We start from the raw sequence: 20,732 nt of genomic DNA, 5'->3' as shown, positions 1-20,732 counted from the left end.
GACATTTTCGAGTTTGAGGTAATTCCAATCAATAACTTTTAAAGTGTTGAATAATAAACAATCTCTGGGCAGTTTAGACATATTATATGGGCAACTTCAGATCGTCTTTCTGCATGGTATATAGGACTTGGTGCCTAGCACTCTCCAGCTCAGCCACAAGAATATAAACTTCTGGTTGTTTATATTTTTGTTTTTCCTAGAAATAAAAGTGATCGATACTCCTTATGGGTAATCAATGGTTTCTCTACTTTCTTTTGTTCACTTTAGGTAAGTTACGTTAAACCACGTAAAGCAGGGTTTAATCATAATTTATTGATTGCATCCAAATTAATTGGAGTCACGATACAAAATTATTAGAAATTGAACTAAAATTCGATTAATATTATTTGCACATCTGCCAAAGACTTTTCGTCTTTCAATAGACGAGTTCTCGTATAAATTTTTTCAGGAGAAAGTGGCTATCGCATGAATAAATGTGAAACATACCGTTTAATTTGCGTCAGAAACTAAAACTGCATGCTGTGGCTAGCTGATAAAGTGACCATTTCAACTTTTAGCACTACTGTGTGATCCTAATACTTTTGTGTTGCATAATAATTATAATACGTTCCCTGTCCGACAATCGTCTTTTAGCCACAACGGGAGATCCATTATACATATTGGCAGACTGCTATAAGCTTGCTTTTTAGTATATAAAGCCTATTTTCCACTTGGCGGTATTTTGGGCGCAGAGCGGAGTTTTTCTCACATAAGTTCGTTGAGCGTTGACAGTAAAAAAGTCCGCTCCGTCCATCTCCATAACACGTTTGTCCGCATACAAAGACAATAACCCAACCATTCAACCACCACCAATTCTAACAAACAGCGCCGGATTAATCTTTCCCGATCCGGTCAAGGGCACCGCTCACAAAAATATTAAAATTGTTTGTGGCTGCATGGAAGTGCCTTTCACGATCAGGGTATTATTTGATCATCACGTTGATTAAACCTTAGAAAGATCGGAAAATACCAACTATATCTTTCTCTCAATTTTTAGCCTATTGAAAATCCAGACTTTCCCCTTTTCTCCTTCTGTAATCCGGCAATTCGAATATGTAAATGATGAAAACGCAACGTGTCAAACTACCCATAATAGCGACCCAGTACGAAACAGGCGCTTTCATCGCATACAAAGTCTTTAAAGAACGGCGGACAAGCAAAACTTAAAATAAACAAATGTAGTCAGATAGTTCTGAAGAAAAGGCTCTAATCACCGATTCGCAAAATAAGCAGAAATTTATTTATTTATTCGCTTTTATTAACATCTCATTCATTTCATTTATTTTATTATATTTATTTATCTGTCGGTGTAAACACTATACATCACGAATCCTAGTACGCAGTACAGATTATCTGTTTGTTTCCACTGCTAAAATCTTTAAATGTTTTGCCAATGTATAGAAAACAATGGAGCTGAAATTGAATATATCTTTTATTCAAACGCCACTCACATTTCCTATGTTTCTATTGATGGCGGAGAATCTAAAGCCTTGGTGAAGACACCAAGCGCGACCCTTGGTTACGACGAACTGAACTACCGCCTTTGGTATTATAAGGACGGTGAGAAACTTTACAACTCAAATTTGGATGGGAGTGATTTGAAAAATGTTTCGGTTCCATCAAATTTCGGTCCTTTTGCTGTTGATGCAGCGAATCAAAGTGTCTATTATCTCACGAAGACTGATTTTAACCTTAAATTGATTGACTACGATGGGAACGACTTACCAGATATTGGTGTATCACCAGACAATGATTTCAGGGATTTGCAAATCGACACCCATAACAGGTACATTAAATTTCAATTTCAATTTGATATAATATTTAACAGTCATTCTGCGAACTCGAGTCGTTTATGAGCCGTATATACACAAACTTTGTCGCCCTTTAGGTGCATTTTGGTGTGCTATTATCAACTAGGCTTGGATTTCTATTTCACTCAACTTCCCAAATCTTTCCGCCATTTTGTTTACTTTCTCTACTAGACAGATATGAGCTATTATTATACACACAAGCGCCATGCAGATATGAGGTATGCTGCAATTTCATTGGTTGGCTGCTAGACAGATATTAGCTCATATCTGTCTAGTAGAGAAAGTAAAAAGCTCACTCTCGTCTTATATTGCCGATAACCATGCACTCGACGCTACGCGCCTCGTCGGCTATCAGCTCATATACGACTCGAGTTCGCAGAATAACTGTTAAATATCTGTCTAGTAGCCAACCAATGAAATTGCAGCATACCTCATATCTGGCGCTTGTGTATATAATAAAACTATTTATTCAGTAGTTATAATTAAAGGTAATAGTCACTTGAGTAATGGTTAAAATTGAACCTTTAAAATAAGAAAACATAGACATAATAGGTTGACGTTCTCAACATAAAAACTCTTAAACAATCAGGACATTTATTTATTTATTTATTTATTTATTTATTATGCTTTGCCAGTTACACACAAATTATACAGTACAATAATAAGCACAAATTATAGACAATTACATGTCAGGGTATACGCTACAGCTTACGCCAATTACAGCGGCCCTTAAAAATAATACAACACAGAGGACAAAACGAAAACACATTTACAGAACAGTAAGCAAGACGAAGTCGAACGAGACAGGTTACGAGACACGCTACAAGACAAACATATACGCCTGTATTCTAAAAGCTCACTCACACTCACACTCAATGAGGGGACACTCATTCTTAATGAGTGCAACTCATCACTCAATGAGTGTCCACTCATGCACACTCACGTGCACATAGTATAATGCAACACTCACACTCCAACTTTTCAAAGACACCACTCACACTCAAGTGAAGCTCAGATTTTGAGTGAAGTGTGAGTGAGAGGCATACGTCCCTTGAGCTACACTCAGTTATACTCATTTGCAGTTAGTGATTCAAATATGGCGGAAAGGTGGTTAAGAAGGTTAGAATTGCTGGATAATGTCTCAAGAAACAACAGAGATAGGCGGAGACCATATATTTTTGATTATGGGAAATATGACGAGGAGCAGTTCCGTGGCATATACCGAATAACTAAGGCAAGATTTCGAGAGTTACTGGAGATAATTAGGCCGGCAGAAATATCTGCACACAACGACCGAGGGAAACCTATTCCCGCAGATATCCAACTTTTGTTGACGCTCAGGTTTTACGCTACGGGAACATTCCAGCTAGCATGCGGAGATTTGTGCGAAATTTCGCAGCCATCAGCAAGTCGAATTATAAAGCGAGTATCCGAGGCAATCGCACGCTTAAAAAACAATTACATAACTTTTCCTGAAAGTGATATGTTGGATCAACTTAAACTAGATTTCTGGAGAATTTGTGCATTTCCAAGTGTTGTGGGTGCAATTTACTGTACACACATAAAAATACCATGCCCGGGGGGTGAAAATGCTGAACTATTTAGAAATCGAAAAGGATATTTCTCAATAAATGTTCAAGCGGTTTGCGGGCCAAATTTAGAAATTTTAAACATTGTCGCTCGTTGGCCTTGTAGCGCACACGATGCTAGAATATTCGACAATAGTCGCATATGTGCACAATTTGAACGTGGTGATATCCCAGGTATATTACTTGGTGATAGCGGTTATCCATGCCGCCAATATCTAATGGCACCAGTAATTGATCCGCAGACCCGACCGGAACGCAGGTATAATGTGGCTCAAATACGTACACGAAACACAGTGAAAAGGATGTTTGGGACATAGAAAAGGATGTTTCCATGTCTTTCGACGACACTTCGCACAAAACTGCAAACGTCCCTAACTATAATTGTCGCTACATGCAGGTGTGTTGTATAACTTCGTAAGAAGCCGAAATGATCCCATAGATGAACCAGATCATATTCCGGCTGATGAGGAAGCATTAGATGATATGCATGCTGATGAAAGACGTTTGGGAAATGGGATTCGGCGATCCCTGATAATGCGACATTTTACGTAAATTATACATATCGTATTCATATTGACGACACAATAATATACATGTATACTAAACTATTAAATACAATATACATCATTGATCTTTTGTTCTCTAATTACACAACTTCATAATGGCCAGAACAAGCAATATATAATATGCTCGTACAACCATTTCCTATTTTTAGGGCTTTTTTGTCGTTAATTTTGCTTCCTAGCCCGTGTTTTTGGTTTCTGTTGCTGCTCTTGTGTGGATTTAATTGAATTTGTTATCGATTCCCAATATTGCAGTTCAGCGTCTAGCACTTTCATTTTCTTTGTGTGTTCATTTATTATATTTTGTATTTTTAACACCAAGATCTCCATCTCTGCTTCATGCTGCTTGCTTTGCATGTCCAAACAACGTGCTTGGGCAGCGGATATTTGAGGTTTTCTTGTGAGCGATGGTGTGAGGGCAGCGTCAACGACAGATGGCGGCAATTCTTTTTCGTTCGGTGCAGTGACTTCACCTGAAGTTGTCGTCTCTAAATCAATTTCATTTTCATCGCGATCGAATGCTATACATTAAACATCCAATAAAGTTAATTACATGTTATGTACAAATTTAAAAGTAATTGGAAATTAATTGAAAACATATACCATGGTATAACACCTACATGCATAGCGATTTTGCATTGTCTCACCTACTTCAAAATTATCATCATCGATCAAATACATTATTTAAGCTGTCGATTTGGGCCGGAATTATAGAAGCAACAGCCGCAGCTTCATCGTCTTGTTTCGACGATGATGGACCGCCACCAGTTAACTTAACCTCTCTCTTCTCTCTCGCCAGTTGTTTTTTCGCACGAGCCTTGACGTTTTCCCAACCCTTTTTTAACTGCTTTGCACCCCTCTTCGTTACACCTGACTGGGAATTGAATTGTTCGGATACAGCCTCCCACGTTTTATTTTTCTCGTGTATGGTTTTGTAATCATTCTTTTTATTTTCTAAAACGATCTTTGTGCTTTCGCACTAATTCAGTTAACAGCGACCTTTCCAATTGCGAAAAATATTGTCTACCTTCAGCCATCTTAATCAGTAACGTCGTACGAACGCATTGACAAGACTAACAACAGTCTTACTAGTCTATATACATTGTCGGTTATGATTATGCATCTCACTTGAGTCCCACTCAAGTGTGAGTGTGAGTGAGCTTTTAGAATACAGGCGATAGACTTCCACGTTCTAGGATCTTCGGCATTATTAATACACAATGTTACATATATATATATATACATATATATATATATATATATATATATATATATATATATATATATATATATATATATATATACAGTCGTTATCAAAAAGGTTGTCATATTGAAATATATATAAATAGGTAAATATCAGTCACGTGATTTTACTGCATACGTTTATTTTATGCGAAATCCGCGAAAATCTTTATTAAAAATTTCAAAAATATAATAGTAAGGTTAACAATATTGATAATAATAAAGAAACAGGACAAAAATGAGCGAAATAAACAATGTTTAATGCTCACGTGATTGATATTTATGTATTTGTATATATATATATATATACAGCCGCTGTCATTAATGTTGTCCAAATCAAGTATATCAATATACCTGTCATGTGACTTACTGGTATGCACCAACTCGAGTGTGCTTGCTATGTAAATGTATGAAGCACCCGCATAGCAGATACATTTACATAGCAAGCACACTCGAGTTAGTGCATACCAATAAGTCACATGACAGGTATATTGATATACCTGATTTGGACAACATTAATGACAGCGGCTGTATATATAGATACAATAGCGAAACGTTTGGAAGTTTTTATTGTTTTTATTATTTATATAAAGTTCGTTCTTAAAACTACAACATATCAGTTCCTTTGGTAGTGTATTCCATGCTCAGCACTCTGGATAAGAACGATTTCTTAAATGTCGCAGTCTTGCACTTTGTGCTGGCCAACAGTAAACAGTTGGCGTCAATTGATCTTGTTGTTCTTTCATGGTTTTGAGTTTGTGGCAGAACGTTTCTATCAACGTTTACCATCCCATGTAATTTAAAGAAGAAGACGAGATCGAGAAACTCGTGCCAATAGCAGAGTGGTAGGAGATCCAACATATCTAGTCTCTGTGTATAGGTAATTTCGCTCATAAAGGCCAGGTCTAGATGAATTTGCTCGCGCGTGGTTGAATTCGTTCCAAACGTTTAATGTTTTCCACAGATTGTGGACTCCAAACTTGCATGAGAAGCTTAGCATAGTTTCGAGCGTACAAAAGCCAAATATAGGGTGCGACGAACTGACATAGACTTAATGTCTAGAGTGATTCTTCTAATGTAGCCTAACATTTTAGTAGCCCTATAATGTAGCCCAAAATTAACACGTTCGTGATCAGTTCTTTCAGGGCAGAATTATGCAGCTTATATAAGGGAAATCTATTTTGGTGAGCTTTCTTGTGATTTGTAAGACTTTACATTTCTCAGCGTTCAGTTCAAGGTTCTCATTGCTAGAGCTCTCTTGGAAGTTTATCAGATCTTGTTGTAGCGACTACGCGTTAGCAACAGAGTATATAGGTTTGTAAAGTTTCGGGTCGTCCGCAAAGGCTGCAATATTTGATGTGCTCACGGTTTCAGAGAGGTGATTTTCACATAGAAGAAACAGCAAGGAGCCGAGAATAGAGCCCTGCGGCACACTGGATGTCACAGCAAGTGATCGTAATGTTGCACCAGGAACAGTTGTCTGTTGGTAACGATTGCTGAGATATGACGAAAACCAGTTAAGGAGTTTACCTTAAAAACCAAACTCGCGTAGTCGGTGCATTAGCTTAGTGTGACTAACTTTATCGAATGCGTTCGACATGTCCAAGTAAATCACATCCATCTGTTTACCGGTATCTAATTGCCGACCTATTAGAATACTTCAATCGTTTGTGTCACACAGGATTTTGTGGGACAACTCGTGTTGATTTGATGGAAAACGTGAATGTTCGAAGTTACGAAACACGCAACGCTCAAGGATTTCAGATATAATTGAACGACTTGCAACGACTTCCAGGCAACATTTTCTTTATGGTCATGCGATGTTCTTGAAATCTTTGTTTGAGATGTTCACTTGGATGACAGGATCTTTTAATTCTCCTTCTTATTGAGTTTTTTCTTGATGCAGTAAAGTATCGTACTCTTCAACCAAGGCAGGTGGTTTAGACTTCGAAATGTTCTTGTCGGTACAAATTTCAATACTGCACCTAAAGACACATTTTTCCATGAGAACCAATCCTAGTTAATGTCGCTGTTTTGACTGAGGTCGAGAAATTGAAAGTTTTTGTAGACCGTCAAAGTCAGAGCATCGGTAATCAAACCTTGTCGTTTAATTTGGCGGAACGGCATCCATCTGCAAGAGAAGATAGCTTTAGTTGGCTGCTAGACTACATTTAGAGTATTCAAGCACACATCTCCAGCAGGAGATAACTATATGAAATAGCTGAAAGTTTCTAACTAGCACACAGTCATAAACAAAAAATAGCAATTGTTGCAGGATTTTCATTCTGGTTAAAATGATCTCCTAGATTGTCCAGTTATTTTACACATTACACATTGGTATATTACAGTGAACATGTGTACAGTATTTATTGTTAAACACAGGAAATGTTGGGGCATACAAATGAAAGAGATACTGTGAGGCAAATCAATGTAAATGTCAACTTCAGGTTTGACTGGCAGAGCTGGCCCAGTTAACATGCATAAAAAGTATTTGAAATATACATACTGTATGACATTTAAAAACATAGAAACATGCGCATATATATATTTTAATCTCAATTGAAAATATACCAGTTTAATGTACTCAGCGGATAGAATAAAATTCCAACGCTTATACCAACTGACTTACGTGGAACATTTTGTCCCCCAAGCGAAGATAAATCCAAATCATCAGAACTTGAAGATGTTATTGTAAGGATAATTTTATCATCAAAATATGATAACGGTCGACAGATATTATTATTAGCATATTTAAGAACAACACGAAAGATTCACTGACAGTATACTCTAAAAACGTACTAAATATTATATAAAATGCAACCAAATTCTGTAATAAAATATTACCGTCAAATGAGAACTTCTTGAGTAATTACTCCAGGTCATTCATATGGCCACAAACCACCAAAAACGCAAGAATGCACGAGTAAAACTCCGAAAAGCTCGATTTGTCAGAAATCGTATTTCTGGCAAAAAATATTTGCATTTTCTGCCAGGCGCTCCATTTCTCCGTCGCGTCCTCCCCAAAATTCCTTGCGTGCTCGCTCTGCTTAGCCACTGATCTATGTAAAAAGCCTCTAGTGTTCCTATATTTTATTTTATTTAAAGCGCCTGGGAACGAGGCTAGTCGGTTGAAAGGTTTGAATCACTTGGTTTTAAAATTTGACGTAACTCGGTCGGGTACATTGGTAATAACAAGTTCAAAAATGTTTTCACCTTTGGTGGGAGTTGTGTTCAGTTGCTCCAGGAAAATGTCATTTAATGTTTCATACATGAGTTCTTACTGACATCAGTTACGTCACTAACGTTTTCTTGAAAGTTCCATCTTGCGCGCGGAAAATTAAAATCAATTTTTGAATGACTTGCGCAAACATCTTGAAGGAGAGTTTCAAATTTATCAATCTGGTCGACGATAACATGAATATATTAGCAAATTCATGTCTTTCGCAGTCGTAATTTCTGCCAAAACAATCTCTAGATCGTGATTATGCTCGACTTCACGCACAGATTTAAACACACCAGTTTGATTCCCAGTAAAACACCACCGCCCTGCCCCCGCGTCTTCACGATCTTTCCAGACAATACAATACCATTATCCCGGGTGTAGAATTTTAGAGCTGTAGATCCGATCAGAGAGCCAAGTCTCACTAACACCGACAATGTCCAAATCTTCGGTGTAAACAAGTTTTGAAAACGTTCGAGATTGCTTTCCGTTATGTTGTCAGTTTTAAATTTAAGTAAACTTGTCAAACGTTTTGAGTTTAAAACGAGACCTTTTATGCTACAAATGAAGTCGTCTTTGGGTCCACGGTTGATTTCAACATCGCCTGATGATTTGATGAAAAACACCGCATACAAAACGTAGAGAATAAGCGCACTCCAAGGATCAGTTTCAAGGTGTTTGTTAACGGTCGCTGTTTCGAAACTCGTCGACGTTTGATAACATTGTACAATCTTATCAGCTTTGTGACCTCTATGGACACATATATGCATTTTGCCAGGTGGAAATACTTGTGGTTGCACAGGTCTTTGGATGAAATATTCTAAAAATTACAACTTATAAGTATGCAAAAAGTATCAATTTTTTTGATTAACCGCTATGATTGCGTTTATGATTACCAGTCTTTTCTCGTTCGCGCATGCGCATAAATAACATAACAATGCAACTACCATGAATGGGATGGAATTTTTAAAAAAAGAAAAATAATTTTATTTTTAATTCGATCAATATATTTAAAAATAAGCCATAATACGATAATGAACTCAGGGGCCAAAAGCTCGAGCCTTGTTCTCGCATTATAGCTTATTTCCATACTTATTTTTCAAAATTATTAAAGTGGTTCTAAATTTCATACGATAATTGTGGGTCTACTCTACTCGCCATCATTCGTGTTAAACAATCGAATTTAAACATCCAGCAATAGAAGCGTATAAATTTTCGCCCCCCCCCTAATTCAGTGTCTAACATCGCCCCAGTTTGAATATTAGTGACTGCAAAATCGTGCTGCGAGAGTTATAACGGGGTCTACTTTTGATATTCGATCTGTTGGCGTACTGAATAATTGTTAAGCTGGGAATCTTTAAATAAGAGACGCAATTATTCTAAATCTATTTAAATGTATAAAATATTAAATGATCATCCTCCAAATTTAAAACAGTTATTTCCATGATTTTTAATGAAGGTGATTCCCCCTATATATGATCTTAGGAATCGTGAAACTGACTTAATACTACCACAACCAAAGAAGGAATTTCTTAAAAGAAGTTTCAGATATAATGGAGCTATCCATTGGAATAATTTGCCTATTGATACAAAAAACGCTGATTGGGTTCATTTCTTTAAGAGAATTATAAAATCTACGGCGAGATGAAGTTGATTTTTTCCTGGATGATACTTACTAATAATTGTTTTTTTTCTATATATATTGTCGGCTTGTAATTTTTTGTATTTTTATGTAACCATTACCTATCTTTTAACACGCCCCTCATGAGGCTAGCGTGTCTAAATAAAGTTTTATGTATGTATTTATGTAGCAATTTTAGAGCTGCGTAACTATGATAACATATAACCGGTAATAAACGCATGAATATCCAATAATTTAATGTCGATTTTTTTTCAACCTAGAACAATATTTTTCACCACTGATCTTACAAACAATCGAAATCTCATCCGGTACAGTCTTGCTGATGGAACTGTTCAAACTCTTCACTCTGGTGTTCCTGGAATAGGCACTAATCTTGCGCTTGATATCGTGAATAAAACCGTATACTGGATTCTATTTACTTCTGAGACAAATTACAAGATATTAAAAACAACGTACGATGGTCAGACTACACAGATAGGAACAGATCAATCAGGAAATATTTCAACCGTGGACATTGCAGATCGAAATGGATATTATTATTTCCTCGATACAACAACATCGAAAATTGATAAATATAATAAATCGTCAGATGAAGTGGCTACTACGATTTCACTTTCAACTGAAGCCACAAGAATTATTGTTGTATCTGGTAAGTTGCAGTTCTTTTTCAACCAATTTTGATAGAATGATAGTATGATTTTTGCACGCTTTTGCAAGTATTTTTGACTTTTAAAAACAAGTTTCGCTTATCTCTAGCTTTCGTTGTTTCGGAAATTAGAAGCTATTTACTCGATCCAATGTAAAATTCTACAATTTTTCGTATACGTGCATATATACGTGCTTGAAAATTGCGGTTGCCTGACGAGTAGATATATCTAGAGGAATAAAATTATAATATTTCAAGTAATTTCCAAATTTTCAGGATATTGCGTTTGCAAAACGAAGCCTGAGATGATTTTTAGGCTCTAAAATAAGCATACAATCATGGGATGTATTCATGCGCTTGTTTAGTTTCATAAACTGATTTATTTTAATAACCTCAAAATTATCTTTCGTTTCGCTCAATCTTAGGTAATTGGGCTCATGTAAACAGTACCTGAGTTGTTTTCTTCCTTTAGATAAAGACCATTGTGCTTTGAATAATATGTGTCCTGCAAACTCGACATGTACGAACTCCCCTGGCACTATTGTATGTTCATGTGACACTGGTTTCACTGGAAATCAAACATATTGCAAAGGTATACAGAAAGTAGAATTTAAAATGCACCAGACAATACCGATTAGCTATAATGGAAATCCTATTTTTAGAATGATTCTTTATATTAGTTTCCATCAGACGACAAGTCTTAATTTTTTGAAATTTCCAAAATTGCCGCAAGGATTAGAACTGCATGAACACGATGACTTACCTTACTCTGATTTCAATATAAGGGTATTATTGAAATATGTACAGGTATAAACACAAAGCTGTTGTTGTTTTCGGTAACAAAAATGAGTCTGTTGCACCCTCACCCACGATTGTTAACACCTTACAATACAATAATCGTCTAAAGTTTTACTAGTTTATGCAACTTGTTGACGCTCAAGTCCGTGTGCAGCACACTGACATTTTCCGCCGTGTTTTAATTAATCAGGAACAAATTAGTTGTTTTTAGAGTTGACCAGAAGCGATTTTGTTTATTTCTTATAACTTAATTATCGCATTTTTTTCCAAACTTCCTAGATATCGATGAGTGTTTAAATAGTCCATGTGGATACAATACAAACTGCACAAACACCTTTGGTTCTTACATTTGTAAATGTCAAACAGGATATGAGGGAAATGGAACAAATTGTACAGGTATAGCATCACTTTTTGTGGAGATTCATTCAACATAATACTCAGCCGCACCTTTACGATTTTTAAGATTATGTGACACTTCACTCCATGTAGAATAAAGGTCATTAAGGGTCTTAACTTCAATGAACAACAGTTCAGCAACCTCTGCGGCTCAGAGGCAAGAGTATGGAATCAGCATCCCAACACTGAGACTCGTCTTTGTTAAAGCAATGTAGCGTGATTAATGGATCAACTTGCGATCTAGGTAACAAGAAGGAAATAAATCACCACAACTAGAAAGAACATACCGAAATTCGTATACAAAAAAGTATGCAAAATTGCGAACCTCGCATGGCTTTTTTTTCGGTATACTTTGCAATATTTTGCAGCCAAACTTGGCAATTTTACTAAATTTAGTACGCACTTTTCGGAAATTTCCTTTTTGTCGCCTAAATAAAAAGTTGGTCTATTATATGTAATTGTTGGTTCGTAAATACTTGCAAACAAGAGAAATAATTAGGATTATTCAAATAAAATTGTAACTACGTATTACGGAACTTGTGGTTAGAGCATTTTCATGAGTGAAGTGATCAAGATATAAACATCTAAAAAGTGTTCCTGAATGAAAATCAACTACTTTTCAAGTCGTCCGAACATTGGCGTTACCTTAAGACGAATGATTAATCAAAATATATAACGGTCTTGCTTGACAATTTTTATGACATCGATTTCTGTATAATATACAAATAATGAATGTTTATGAGTGCAATGGTAAAAATATTTTCACGAGGTGAAAGATGGAATGTTCCATTCAACGAGGCGATAGCCGAGTTGAATGGAACATTCCATCTTTCACCAAGTGAAAATATTTTTACCATTGCACGAATGAAAACATTCATTATCTGTTTTATATAATACCAAAATAGACTGTCTCGTTTCAAAAATATAATTTATTAAAAAACATACTGTATGGATCAACAACCATATCTGCGAGAAGCATTTTGATGGATGGTATTTACTGAAAGCATTAAGAGTGCAATGGAACAAAATGTATAGTACAATTGCACTCTGGAGAGTGGAATGGAACGCTTTCCAGTGCACTCTTGGGAAATGGGACTTTCTATTCAATATCACGTGATCGTCATCAACCAATAAAACGCTCTAAATTTAATGGGGTATTATATAACAGGTTATATTATATGACTTTTCTAAATCCTCTATTCTGAATGGTTGACGAGCAGTCCGTAAAAACCCATATCCGTACCGTGGTGCGTGTATTCCCTATTTGGACCAGTATCCCGGATGTCTCATGCAGTTCAGCCATCGTGTCTGACATCGTGTGATTGATGGAGTGTAGGCTGAGAATAGATTTAGTAGAGTAATATTTAAAATAAGATATTTCGTCTTTTTTTCCTTTTAAAGATATTGATGAATGTTTGGCTAACCCATGTGGTTTCAACGCAAACTGTACAAACACTGGTGGTTCATACCTTTGTGAATGTAAAACCGGGTATGAAGGAAATGGAACAAATTGTACAGGTAAGATCTGGTTATCAATTAATATTTTCCATTTATAGGCATTTTCAGGTATACGGTTTATTGCCACTTTTTTTTCTTTAAAAAGCTTATGCGCAAGTGGTATTCTTCTTTAACAGTTATTCAGATGATTCCTGAACACCTATATTTCTAAACCAAGCCTAAAATCTTAAAAAACAAGAAAAATGGTATTCATATTGCACTGAGTCGTATGAAACAGAAACTAATTTGCAATTATTTTCGCATTAGATAAAACGCTTAGATACTAAATCGCGACCACCGGCTAAGTAGCATTTGCGATCACAAATTAAGTTCGATATATATTTTAATGGCCTTTGAAAACTAGCCTGCACGCGCGCTGGCACGTCTAACGGGTAAAGGCAATTCTGCATTACCTCCCGCTTCATCCGCGCGGGCGAAGCGGCTTTTGAAAGTCTGTCAATGCGACTGTGAGCTGTGACGAGCCTTAAAAACAAAGCGTGCGTACGTAACAAAGCCCTCGCGGGTGTAGAGGACGTAATGGTGACTCGGATTTATAGGAAAGGAACGTTTTATCATATTTATACGCCGCATTGTTGTCGAGCAAAAAATTTGCTCCATGTATACAAATGCTAATTAGGACGAAACATTATATTTTATAAAGAATACTAATGAGCGTGGCAAATTATATGACGTGTCATCTTAATTAAAATATATAATGCTTTACCATGTGTAAGCCCACCACACGTGACCTTCTTACGGTTCAAATCCGAGGCTAAAATGCTTATATATGAATTATTAATAAGTTATATTCTAAATTATACATTATTATTATTATACAGTCTATACTTTTTGTCCTAGATCTTCCCTCATAGAGCAATTAACGCGCGGTTTTTAATTGGTATTTAAACCAAATCAGGATACTATAACTAGGGACGCCGTTTCGGAATAAGAATAGTCCAGCAATCTGTTGAAGTTGTAAGCGAAGAGATCGACGGTCGAACTATACAAACAGTGAAACATGATGAAAATTGAATAGAAGTAGAATAGAAAAAGATACATTGGGAGGTGGGAAAGGATGATAGAGGCAAAACAATTCAAAACGGTTTCATTATCGCAAAAGCCACTTTTAGTATGAAAAGTAGCGTTAAGTTAATAAGTAACTGCTGAAATGCCTGTATTTGCTAAACCTCGTGTTACATTGTTTCTCAGATATCAATGAATGTGAAATGGATCCATGTGGTTTTAATTCCAAGTGCACAAACACCAATGGCTCGTTTATTTGTGAATGCCAAACTGGATTTGAAGGAAGTGGAATAAATTGTATCGGTAAGACTTTTTCACTAGATATATTTACCACTTTCCGTTTTAAAGTAAGGCAAGACAATGCACTTTTTGACGTCTCGACGTAAAGACAGCTGCATATTTGCTACTTGATGCAGAGCTATTTACATATGCAGGATAAGCAAAAAATTATCTCATCACAATGAATATATACAATATGAAATTACAAGATATCGCCAAAACTGCATGAATTAAGCAATTTTTTTCAGACATAGATGAATGTCAGTCATCTTCTTGTGGTTACAATGCAAATTGCACCAACAATGTTGGTTCTTATGACTGTGAGTGCAAGACTGGATATACAGGAAATGGAACAAACTGTACAGGTGTATAATTATAAGCTGTTGCATCGCCTTTTGTACAATTTTGTAGTCAACATTTCATGCAAAATGTGGAAAGAACTTCCCTGTGCGATCATATTGTGTTTGACAAAGATATATTTATATGATTAATTATTAAAAAAAGGTTTTTTGCACTAAAATCATCCAGTATCTCCCTACAGATATCAATGAATGTCAAACAAATCCTTGTGATGGAAATGCAAATTGTACTAATAACGATGGCTCATATGTGTGTACCTGCCATGAAGGCTATTCTGGAAACGGCGCTAGCTGTACAGGTAAACCTTGGGTGATATACGAGAGCGTATCAGTACAATATACTTTAGATTTTAGCAAAACTTGGTTGTTTCATTAAAAATCCGGAATTGCATTGTCCAAAATGTTGCCTCAATTTTTCTAAGTGTTATAAAGAGTGAGTGTGCTATGCATACACCATATCAGCATTCCTATAACACTTTCTTGGTGTAAAAAGAGAAATTCTCTACCTAAACAAACTTAGTGTACGTTTACATTAAAACCGTGTAACGTTACCTAATTCTTTCATATTATACTTTACGATAGCGTTAATATACACCTATATTTACTGTTGTGCTTTACAAAAATTTCACATAACATAAACATTTCACATATGAAATAGGAGTTTCATATATGAAATGAACATTTTCATATATGAAATCGAAAACTTCATAATATTATTTGAAATTTGATTTTCACATAAGAAAAGTGATTTTCAAATGTGAAATGCTACTTTCATATATCAATTTTATTTTTTTTAATATGAGTTTTCCTATGTAAAAAACTATTCACACATGAAATTTTTGTCTTCAACAATGAAATAATTTAGACTGTGTATAAGACGTTTATTTTCACATAGTAAATTCCATAATGCCGTGCAATTCAAAAAGTGACACTTTGACAGAAAATATGAAATTCTCAATTTGTGAAATTTAAATGGTATTATTGGGCACGTTACAAACTCGCAGGTTTTCCATCGGAATACATCCCTAGCCTAGAACTCCATTTACTGTGGAATTATATAGGTAGTAAGTAAAAATTATCAATAACGTTAAATTTGATATTCAGATAATAACATTATTAATGTTTTAAGTACGAAAAGATTGGATTAGGGGAAGAAGGGTGTATTGCCATTCATATCAACCTAATTTAACCTCTTCATTTTAAATTTCGACAGACATCGATGAATGTGCGGAGGGTGATCCATGTGGTTTCAATACGAATTGTATGAACACTAATGGTTCTTACACGTGCGAGTGCTTATCTGGGTTTGAAGGGAATGGAACAAATTGCACAGGCAAGTTTTAGGGTGGTCATATTTTGAACATTTTTCATTTTTCAATTGCATCAAAGTTTTAGAACACATTGCAAGGATTGATGTTACAGAAGACTTTATAAACGTCCGCGACTGGCAACTCCTGCATTGTGTATGATAATTATACGATGTTAAAATGCTAAATCCGTTAAATAGCTATACAGTCATATCTGTTTCAATCTTTTTTATTTCTTCAAGAGAGAAATACCGATTAATTTAATAGGATTTATTTATTCCAGGGGATCATTTCGTAAATTTGTACAATTATATCGAATATAGATATCAACGAATGTGAACGAAATGCTTCCTGTCATACAAATGCAACTTGCACAAACGTGGATGGATCATACTATTGCGCTTGCAAAGCAAACTACAGTGGTGATGGCTTCTTTTGTGAAGGTAAACGCAAGGGTTTAGCAGTCATAAGGGCCGGGTTCAGCTGCCATGTGATCTAGGGGTATCCTCGGAATCATTTAAAATACATAATTTTATGAAAAAATTATTGGACGAGATTGAGCGTGATATTGTGAATTAATTATCAAGCCAAAAGTTAGGCTTCAGTGGCGGATCTAGGATTAGGCGGAATAAATTGAAATACTTAATTTTAAATTCAAAATACTTTAATAACAACGCTATTGGTCATGGATTTCTAAAGAATATTTTAAAATAATCTTCCAATGCAATTACAATTTTCGAGGCCTGGTAAATTATTCTGCCTAGCCCTGAATCCCGTTACCCTGGGGCGCTTGCCTTTAGGTAAGCATACGGTGAAACTATTTTATTGAGTAATTATTTTCTGATTTATTGATTTTAAATTGATTTTGGAAACTATTATTTTGTATTGAAGACTTAATAATTACAGAATGCCAGGAATTATTTATAAATTTGACGCCATAATTATATAGTCATAATTACAAATACTAGGAGTTATAATATTTTGCAAATTTGACGTCATAATTATTTCAAGGCTAACCAATCAAAGCGAATATTGTGTACAAATTACAGTGAATAATAATTATAAATTATAGATATTAAAGTCTTTTTAACGTTTAACGGCGAGTGTTGTAGGTATTTTGACAGTACAGTCAGAGTTTGCCTATGTATTCTCTATAATAATTATTTTTTTGTAATTTGGGTAGTGTTGACGTGCAAAGTGGAAGCCATATACTATGCAACAACCGATGATATCAAAGGCGTATTTTCTGACGGTAACACGACTGTGACCATATTATCCGCAACCAACGTGAAACTAAATTATGATTCTGGGACTAAAAGACTCCTCTACTACGATGGCACCAGTCTGATCACAGTTAAACTGGACGGAAGTAATGCAACCACGATAGCATCTCTCACGACCATCTCTCGGTTTACAGTAGATCATATAACAAGAAAGGTCTACTACGTTACTGGACTATTCAAATCACTAAATGTTATTGACTTGAATACTGGAAATATAACGGAGCTTAATCCAACCAATATTTCTAATGTTGACGACTTGGATAGTGATCCAGATAGCAGGTACGCAAATAATTAACACGTGAATAAATAAAAAATTCTAAAAATTTTGATATACTCGCTCAAAATTTGTTGCTCGTCACTTTACAGTCAGTGCTACGCGCCTTGTCGGCAATCAGCTAATAGATAAATTAACTAGAAATACATGCATGCAGCAATCAACCCCTCGCCTCAGTTAAACGAAATTAGTTAAGCATAAAGGGATGGTAACATGATAGAAAATTTGTGTGGGTTGAGGGTTTGGAGATTACGTGATATGTGAAAAAAGAAGTATGAAAATATTTTTCTGGGCGTGGAAGCACTGTTATTTGTAGTCATAGCGACTCTAAACGGCCGTATATTTTTAAAGAATCAAAGTTTACCCTCATATTTTTGTGAAAAAATGGCAAAACTACGACAACGTTCTTACCTTTTTCTAGAAGTTATGTCACTGAACTATAGCTAGTGTTATGGTAACATTTACTTATTTTAATTATTAATTAACGTCAAATATAACATCAGACGTCTCATACAACTTCACGAAACTTCTACGTTACCCCTCGACTTGTTTTTGCACGCGAATATTTTCATTATATTTTTTTGTCATTTTGAAAACGGAGTTTATAAAATAAATCAAATTATAATGTCATCTATCTCATAACACATTCAGATTTATAGTGAAATACATTTGAGAAATTAGTCTTGTTAACTTTTTTAAACCCTAACAAGTCCCTACCACATTCGATATATATATCACAACGTCAAGAGAGAGAGCTCAACACAATACACAACATATATATATATATATCACAACGTCAAGAGAGAGAGCTCAACACAATACACAACATATATATATATATCACAACGTCAAGAGAGAGAGCTCAACACAATACACAATGCTGTTGAGCAATATTATAAATCAAAGAAAAACGCCACCGAGCTAAACAAACATATTTGGAAATTAAAGATATTTTCATATTTATAAAAATTTTCATATTTGCAAAAACGTTGGCCGCAGATAGATAAATAGATACATAGATACTCGTCTAATTAGAATTGCATATGCATGACTACATTTGCATGGGATTTCAATCATATTACACAACATATGCAATTCTAATTAGATTTCGGGTATCTATCTATATATCTATCTGCGGCCAACGTTTTTGCAAACGGGTGTATATATATATATATATATATATATATATAATATATATATATATATATATATATATATATATATATATAAATATATATATATATATGTATATATATATATATATATATATATATATATATATATATATAATATATATATATATATATATATACACCCATTTGCAAAAACGTTGGCCGCAGATAGATATATAGATAGATACTCGAAATCTAATTAGAATTGCATATGTTGTATAATATTATAGAAATCCCATGCATATGTAATCATATGCAATTCTAATTAGGCTTCGAGTATCTATCTATCTATCTATCTGCGGCCAACGTTTTTGCAAATGGGTGTATATATATATATATATATAAATATGTATAAATATATAAGTATAATCTTGTTGTTCGAAAAGACAAAAGAGTGCTAAATACTATAAGATGTTATAGTAGTACTATAAGATGCTAGATATATGTATAAATATATATATATATATATATATATATATATATATATATATATATATATATATATATATATATATGTGCTCAATACTATAAAATGTTATAGTAGTACTATAAGATGCTATATATATGTATATATATATATATATATATATATATATATATATATATATATATATATATATATATATATATCACTTTAGTGTGTGTCGTCGCTGCATTGCAACATGGCGGACAGTTATATGCGATATAGCTCTGTTAATTTCGACGAAGATTCTATGAATTCTTGGGATTTCAACGTCATATACAACAATATCATTTGTAGAAATATTGTATACGACGGGAAAAGATTATCTTGGTGCAATGATTATAATTTGTTGAAAAAATTTGTTGAACAAGCTTTAGCACAACGTGGAAAGTGGCGGTCGCCTGGCGGCAGTGCAAAAAGATTTGTCAGCGATATCTCAGATTTTACTGTGACATGGTACTCTGGAAAGTTAAACAGTCTATCCTTTAACGGTAAAACTGGCGAATACGTTAGGGCTTTTCTGATAAACTCAATTGCACCAACATTTTCTGATCTCGCAGGAAATAATATCCCACAGCCTCAATCAGACCTATGCTTTGAAGACATCAGTCTTAATATAGAAATACTACAAAGTAGAGTAGAATCTATGCAATCGCTGATCAACACTCACGACGATCTTTTTTCTGGGGCTCTGGATCTGGTAAACGAGATGTCCCGAATGCGTTTCGAGCTCGAGGAAGAAAAATAAAAAAACTCTATGTTGGAACAGCAAATGCAGTCCCTTAGTGACGAACTTATGAAAATGAAGTCTGAAGCCAGTCAGGATGGGTTTTCCCTGTCTGCAGACATGAAGAAAATTCAATTAGAGCAAGTAATAATGCAAAGAGATATTAAGTCGAATAATCGAGATTTCGTCAATCTCAACGATAGTGTTAGTAAACTTAAGATTGGTTTTCGAGATATACAAGATTGCCTGGATAAACACGAAGATAATGTGTATTTGAATCCGCCCACACCATGCAATGCGATTCTTAATTTGCCTGCTCGGGTTGAATCCCCTGAAGGATTAGTGTTACCGCAACACTGCTCAAACTGTCCTAATTTGAATAGTACTGGCAAATCTACCCAA

General features: G+C 34.9%; 1 protein-coding gene across 1 annotated transcript in view; it reads left to right on the top strand.

Moving 5' to 3' along the window:
- Window positions 1-203: 203 nt before the first annotated feature.
- LOC114536408 (extracellular matrix protein A-like) overlaps window positions 204-20,732 on the top strand; it is a 36,702-nt gene continuing 16,173 nt past the window's right edge. Inside the window, exons 1-12 of the mRNA XM_028557764.1 lie at window positions 204-267; window positions 1,441-1,825; window positions 10,367-10,755; window positions 11,225-11,344; window positions 11,830-11,946; window positions 13,348-13,464; window positions 14,653-14,769; window positions 14,994-15,110; window positions 15,287-15,403; window positions 16,318-16,437; window positions 16,735-16,854; window positions 17,595-17,973. Coding sequence (XP_028413565.1) covers window positions 225-267; window positions 1,441-1,825; window positions 10,367-10,755; window positions 11,225-11,344; window positions 11,830-11,946; window positions 13,348-13,464; window positions 14,653-14,769; window positions 14,994-15,110; window positions 15,287-15,403; window positions 16,318-16,437; window positions 16,735-16,854; window positions 17,595-17,973 — 2,141 coding nt within the window. The 5' untranslated portion in view covers window positions 204-224. The remainder of the gene's footprint in view (window positions 268-1,440; window positions 1,826-10,366; window positions 10,756-11,224; window positions 11,345-11,829; window positions 11,947-13,347; window positions 13,465-14,652; window positions 14,770-14,993; window positions 15,111-15,286; window positions 15,404-16,317; window positions 16,438-16,734; window positions 16,855-17,594; window positions 17,974-20,732) is intronic.

The sequence above is a fragment of the Dendronephthya gigantea genome, unplaced genomic scaffold, assembly GCF_004324835.1.
Source record: "Dendronephthya gigantea isolate DGI-Jeju-01 unplaced genomic scaffold, DenGig_1.0 000135F, whole genome shotgun sequence".
Classification (NCBI taxonomy): Eukaryota; Metazoa; Cnidaria; class Anthozoa; order Malacalcyonacea; family Nephtheidae; genus Dendronephthya; species Dendronephthya gigantea.
Note: the sequence above shows the minus strand (reverse complement) of the source record. Positions and strands in the feature narration are given on the sequence as shown.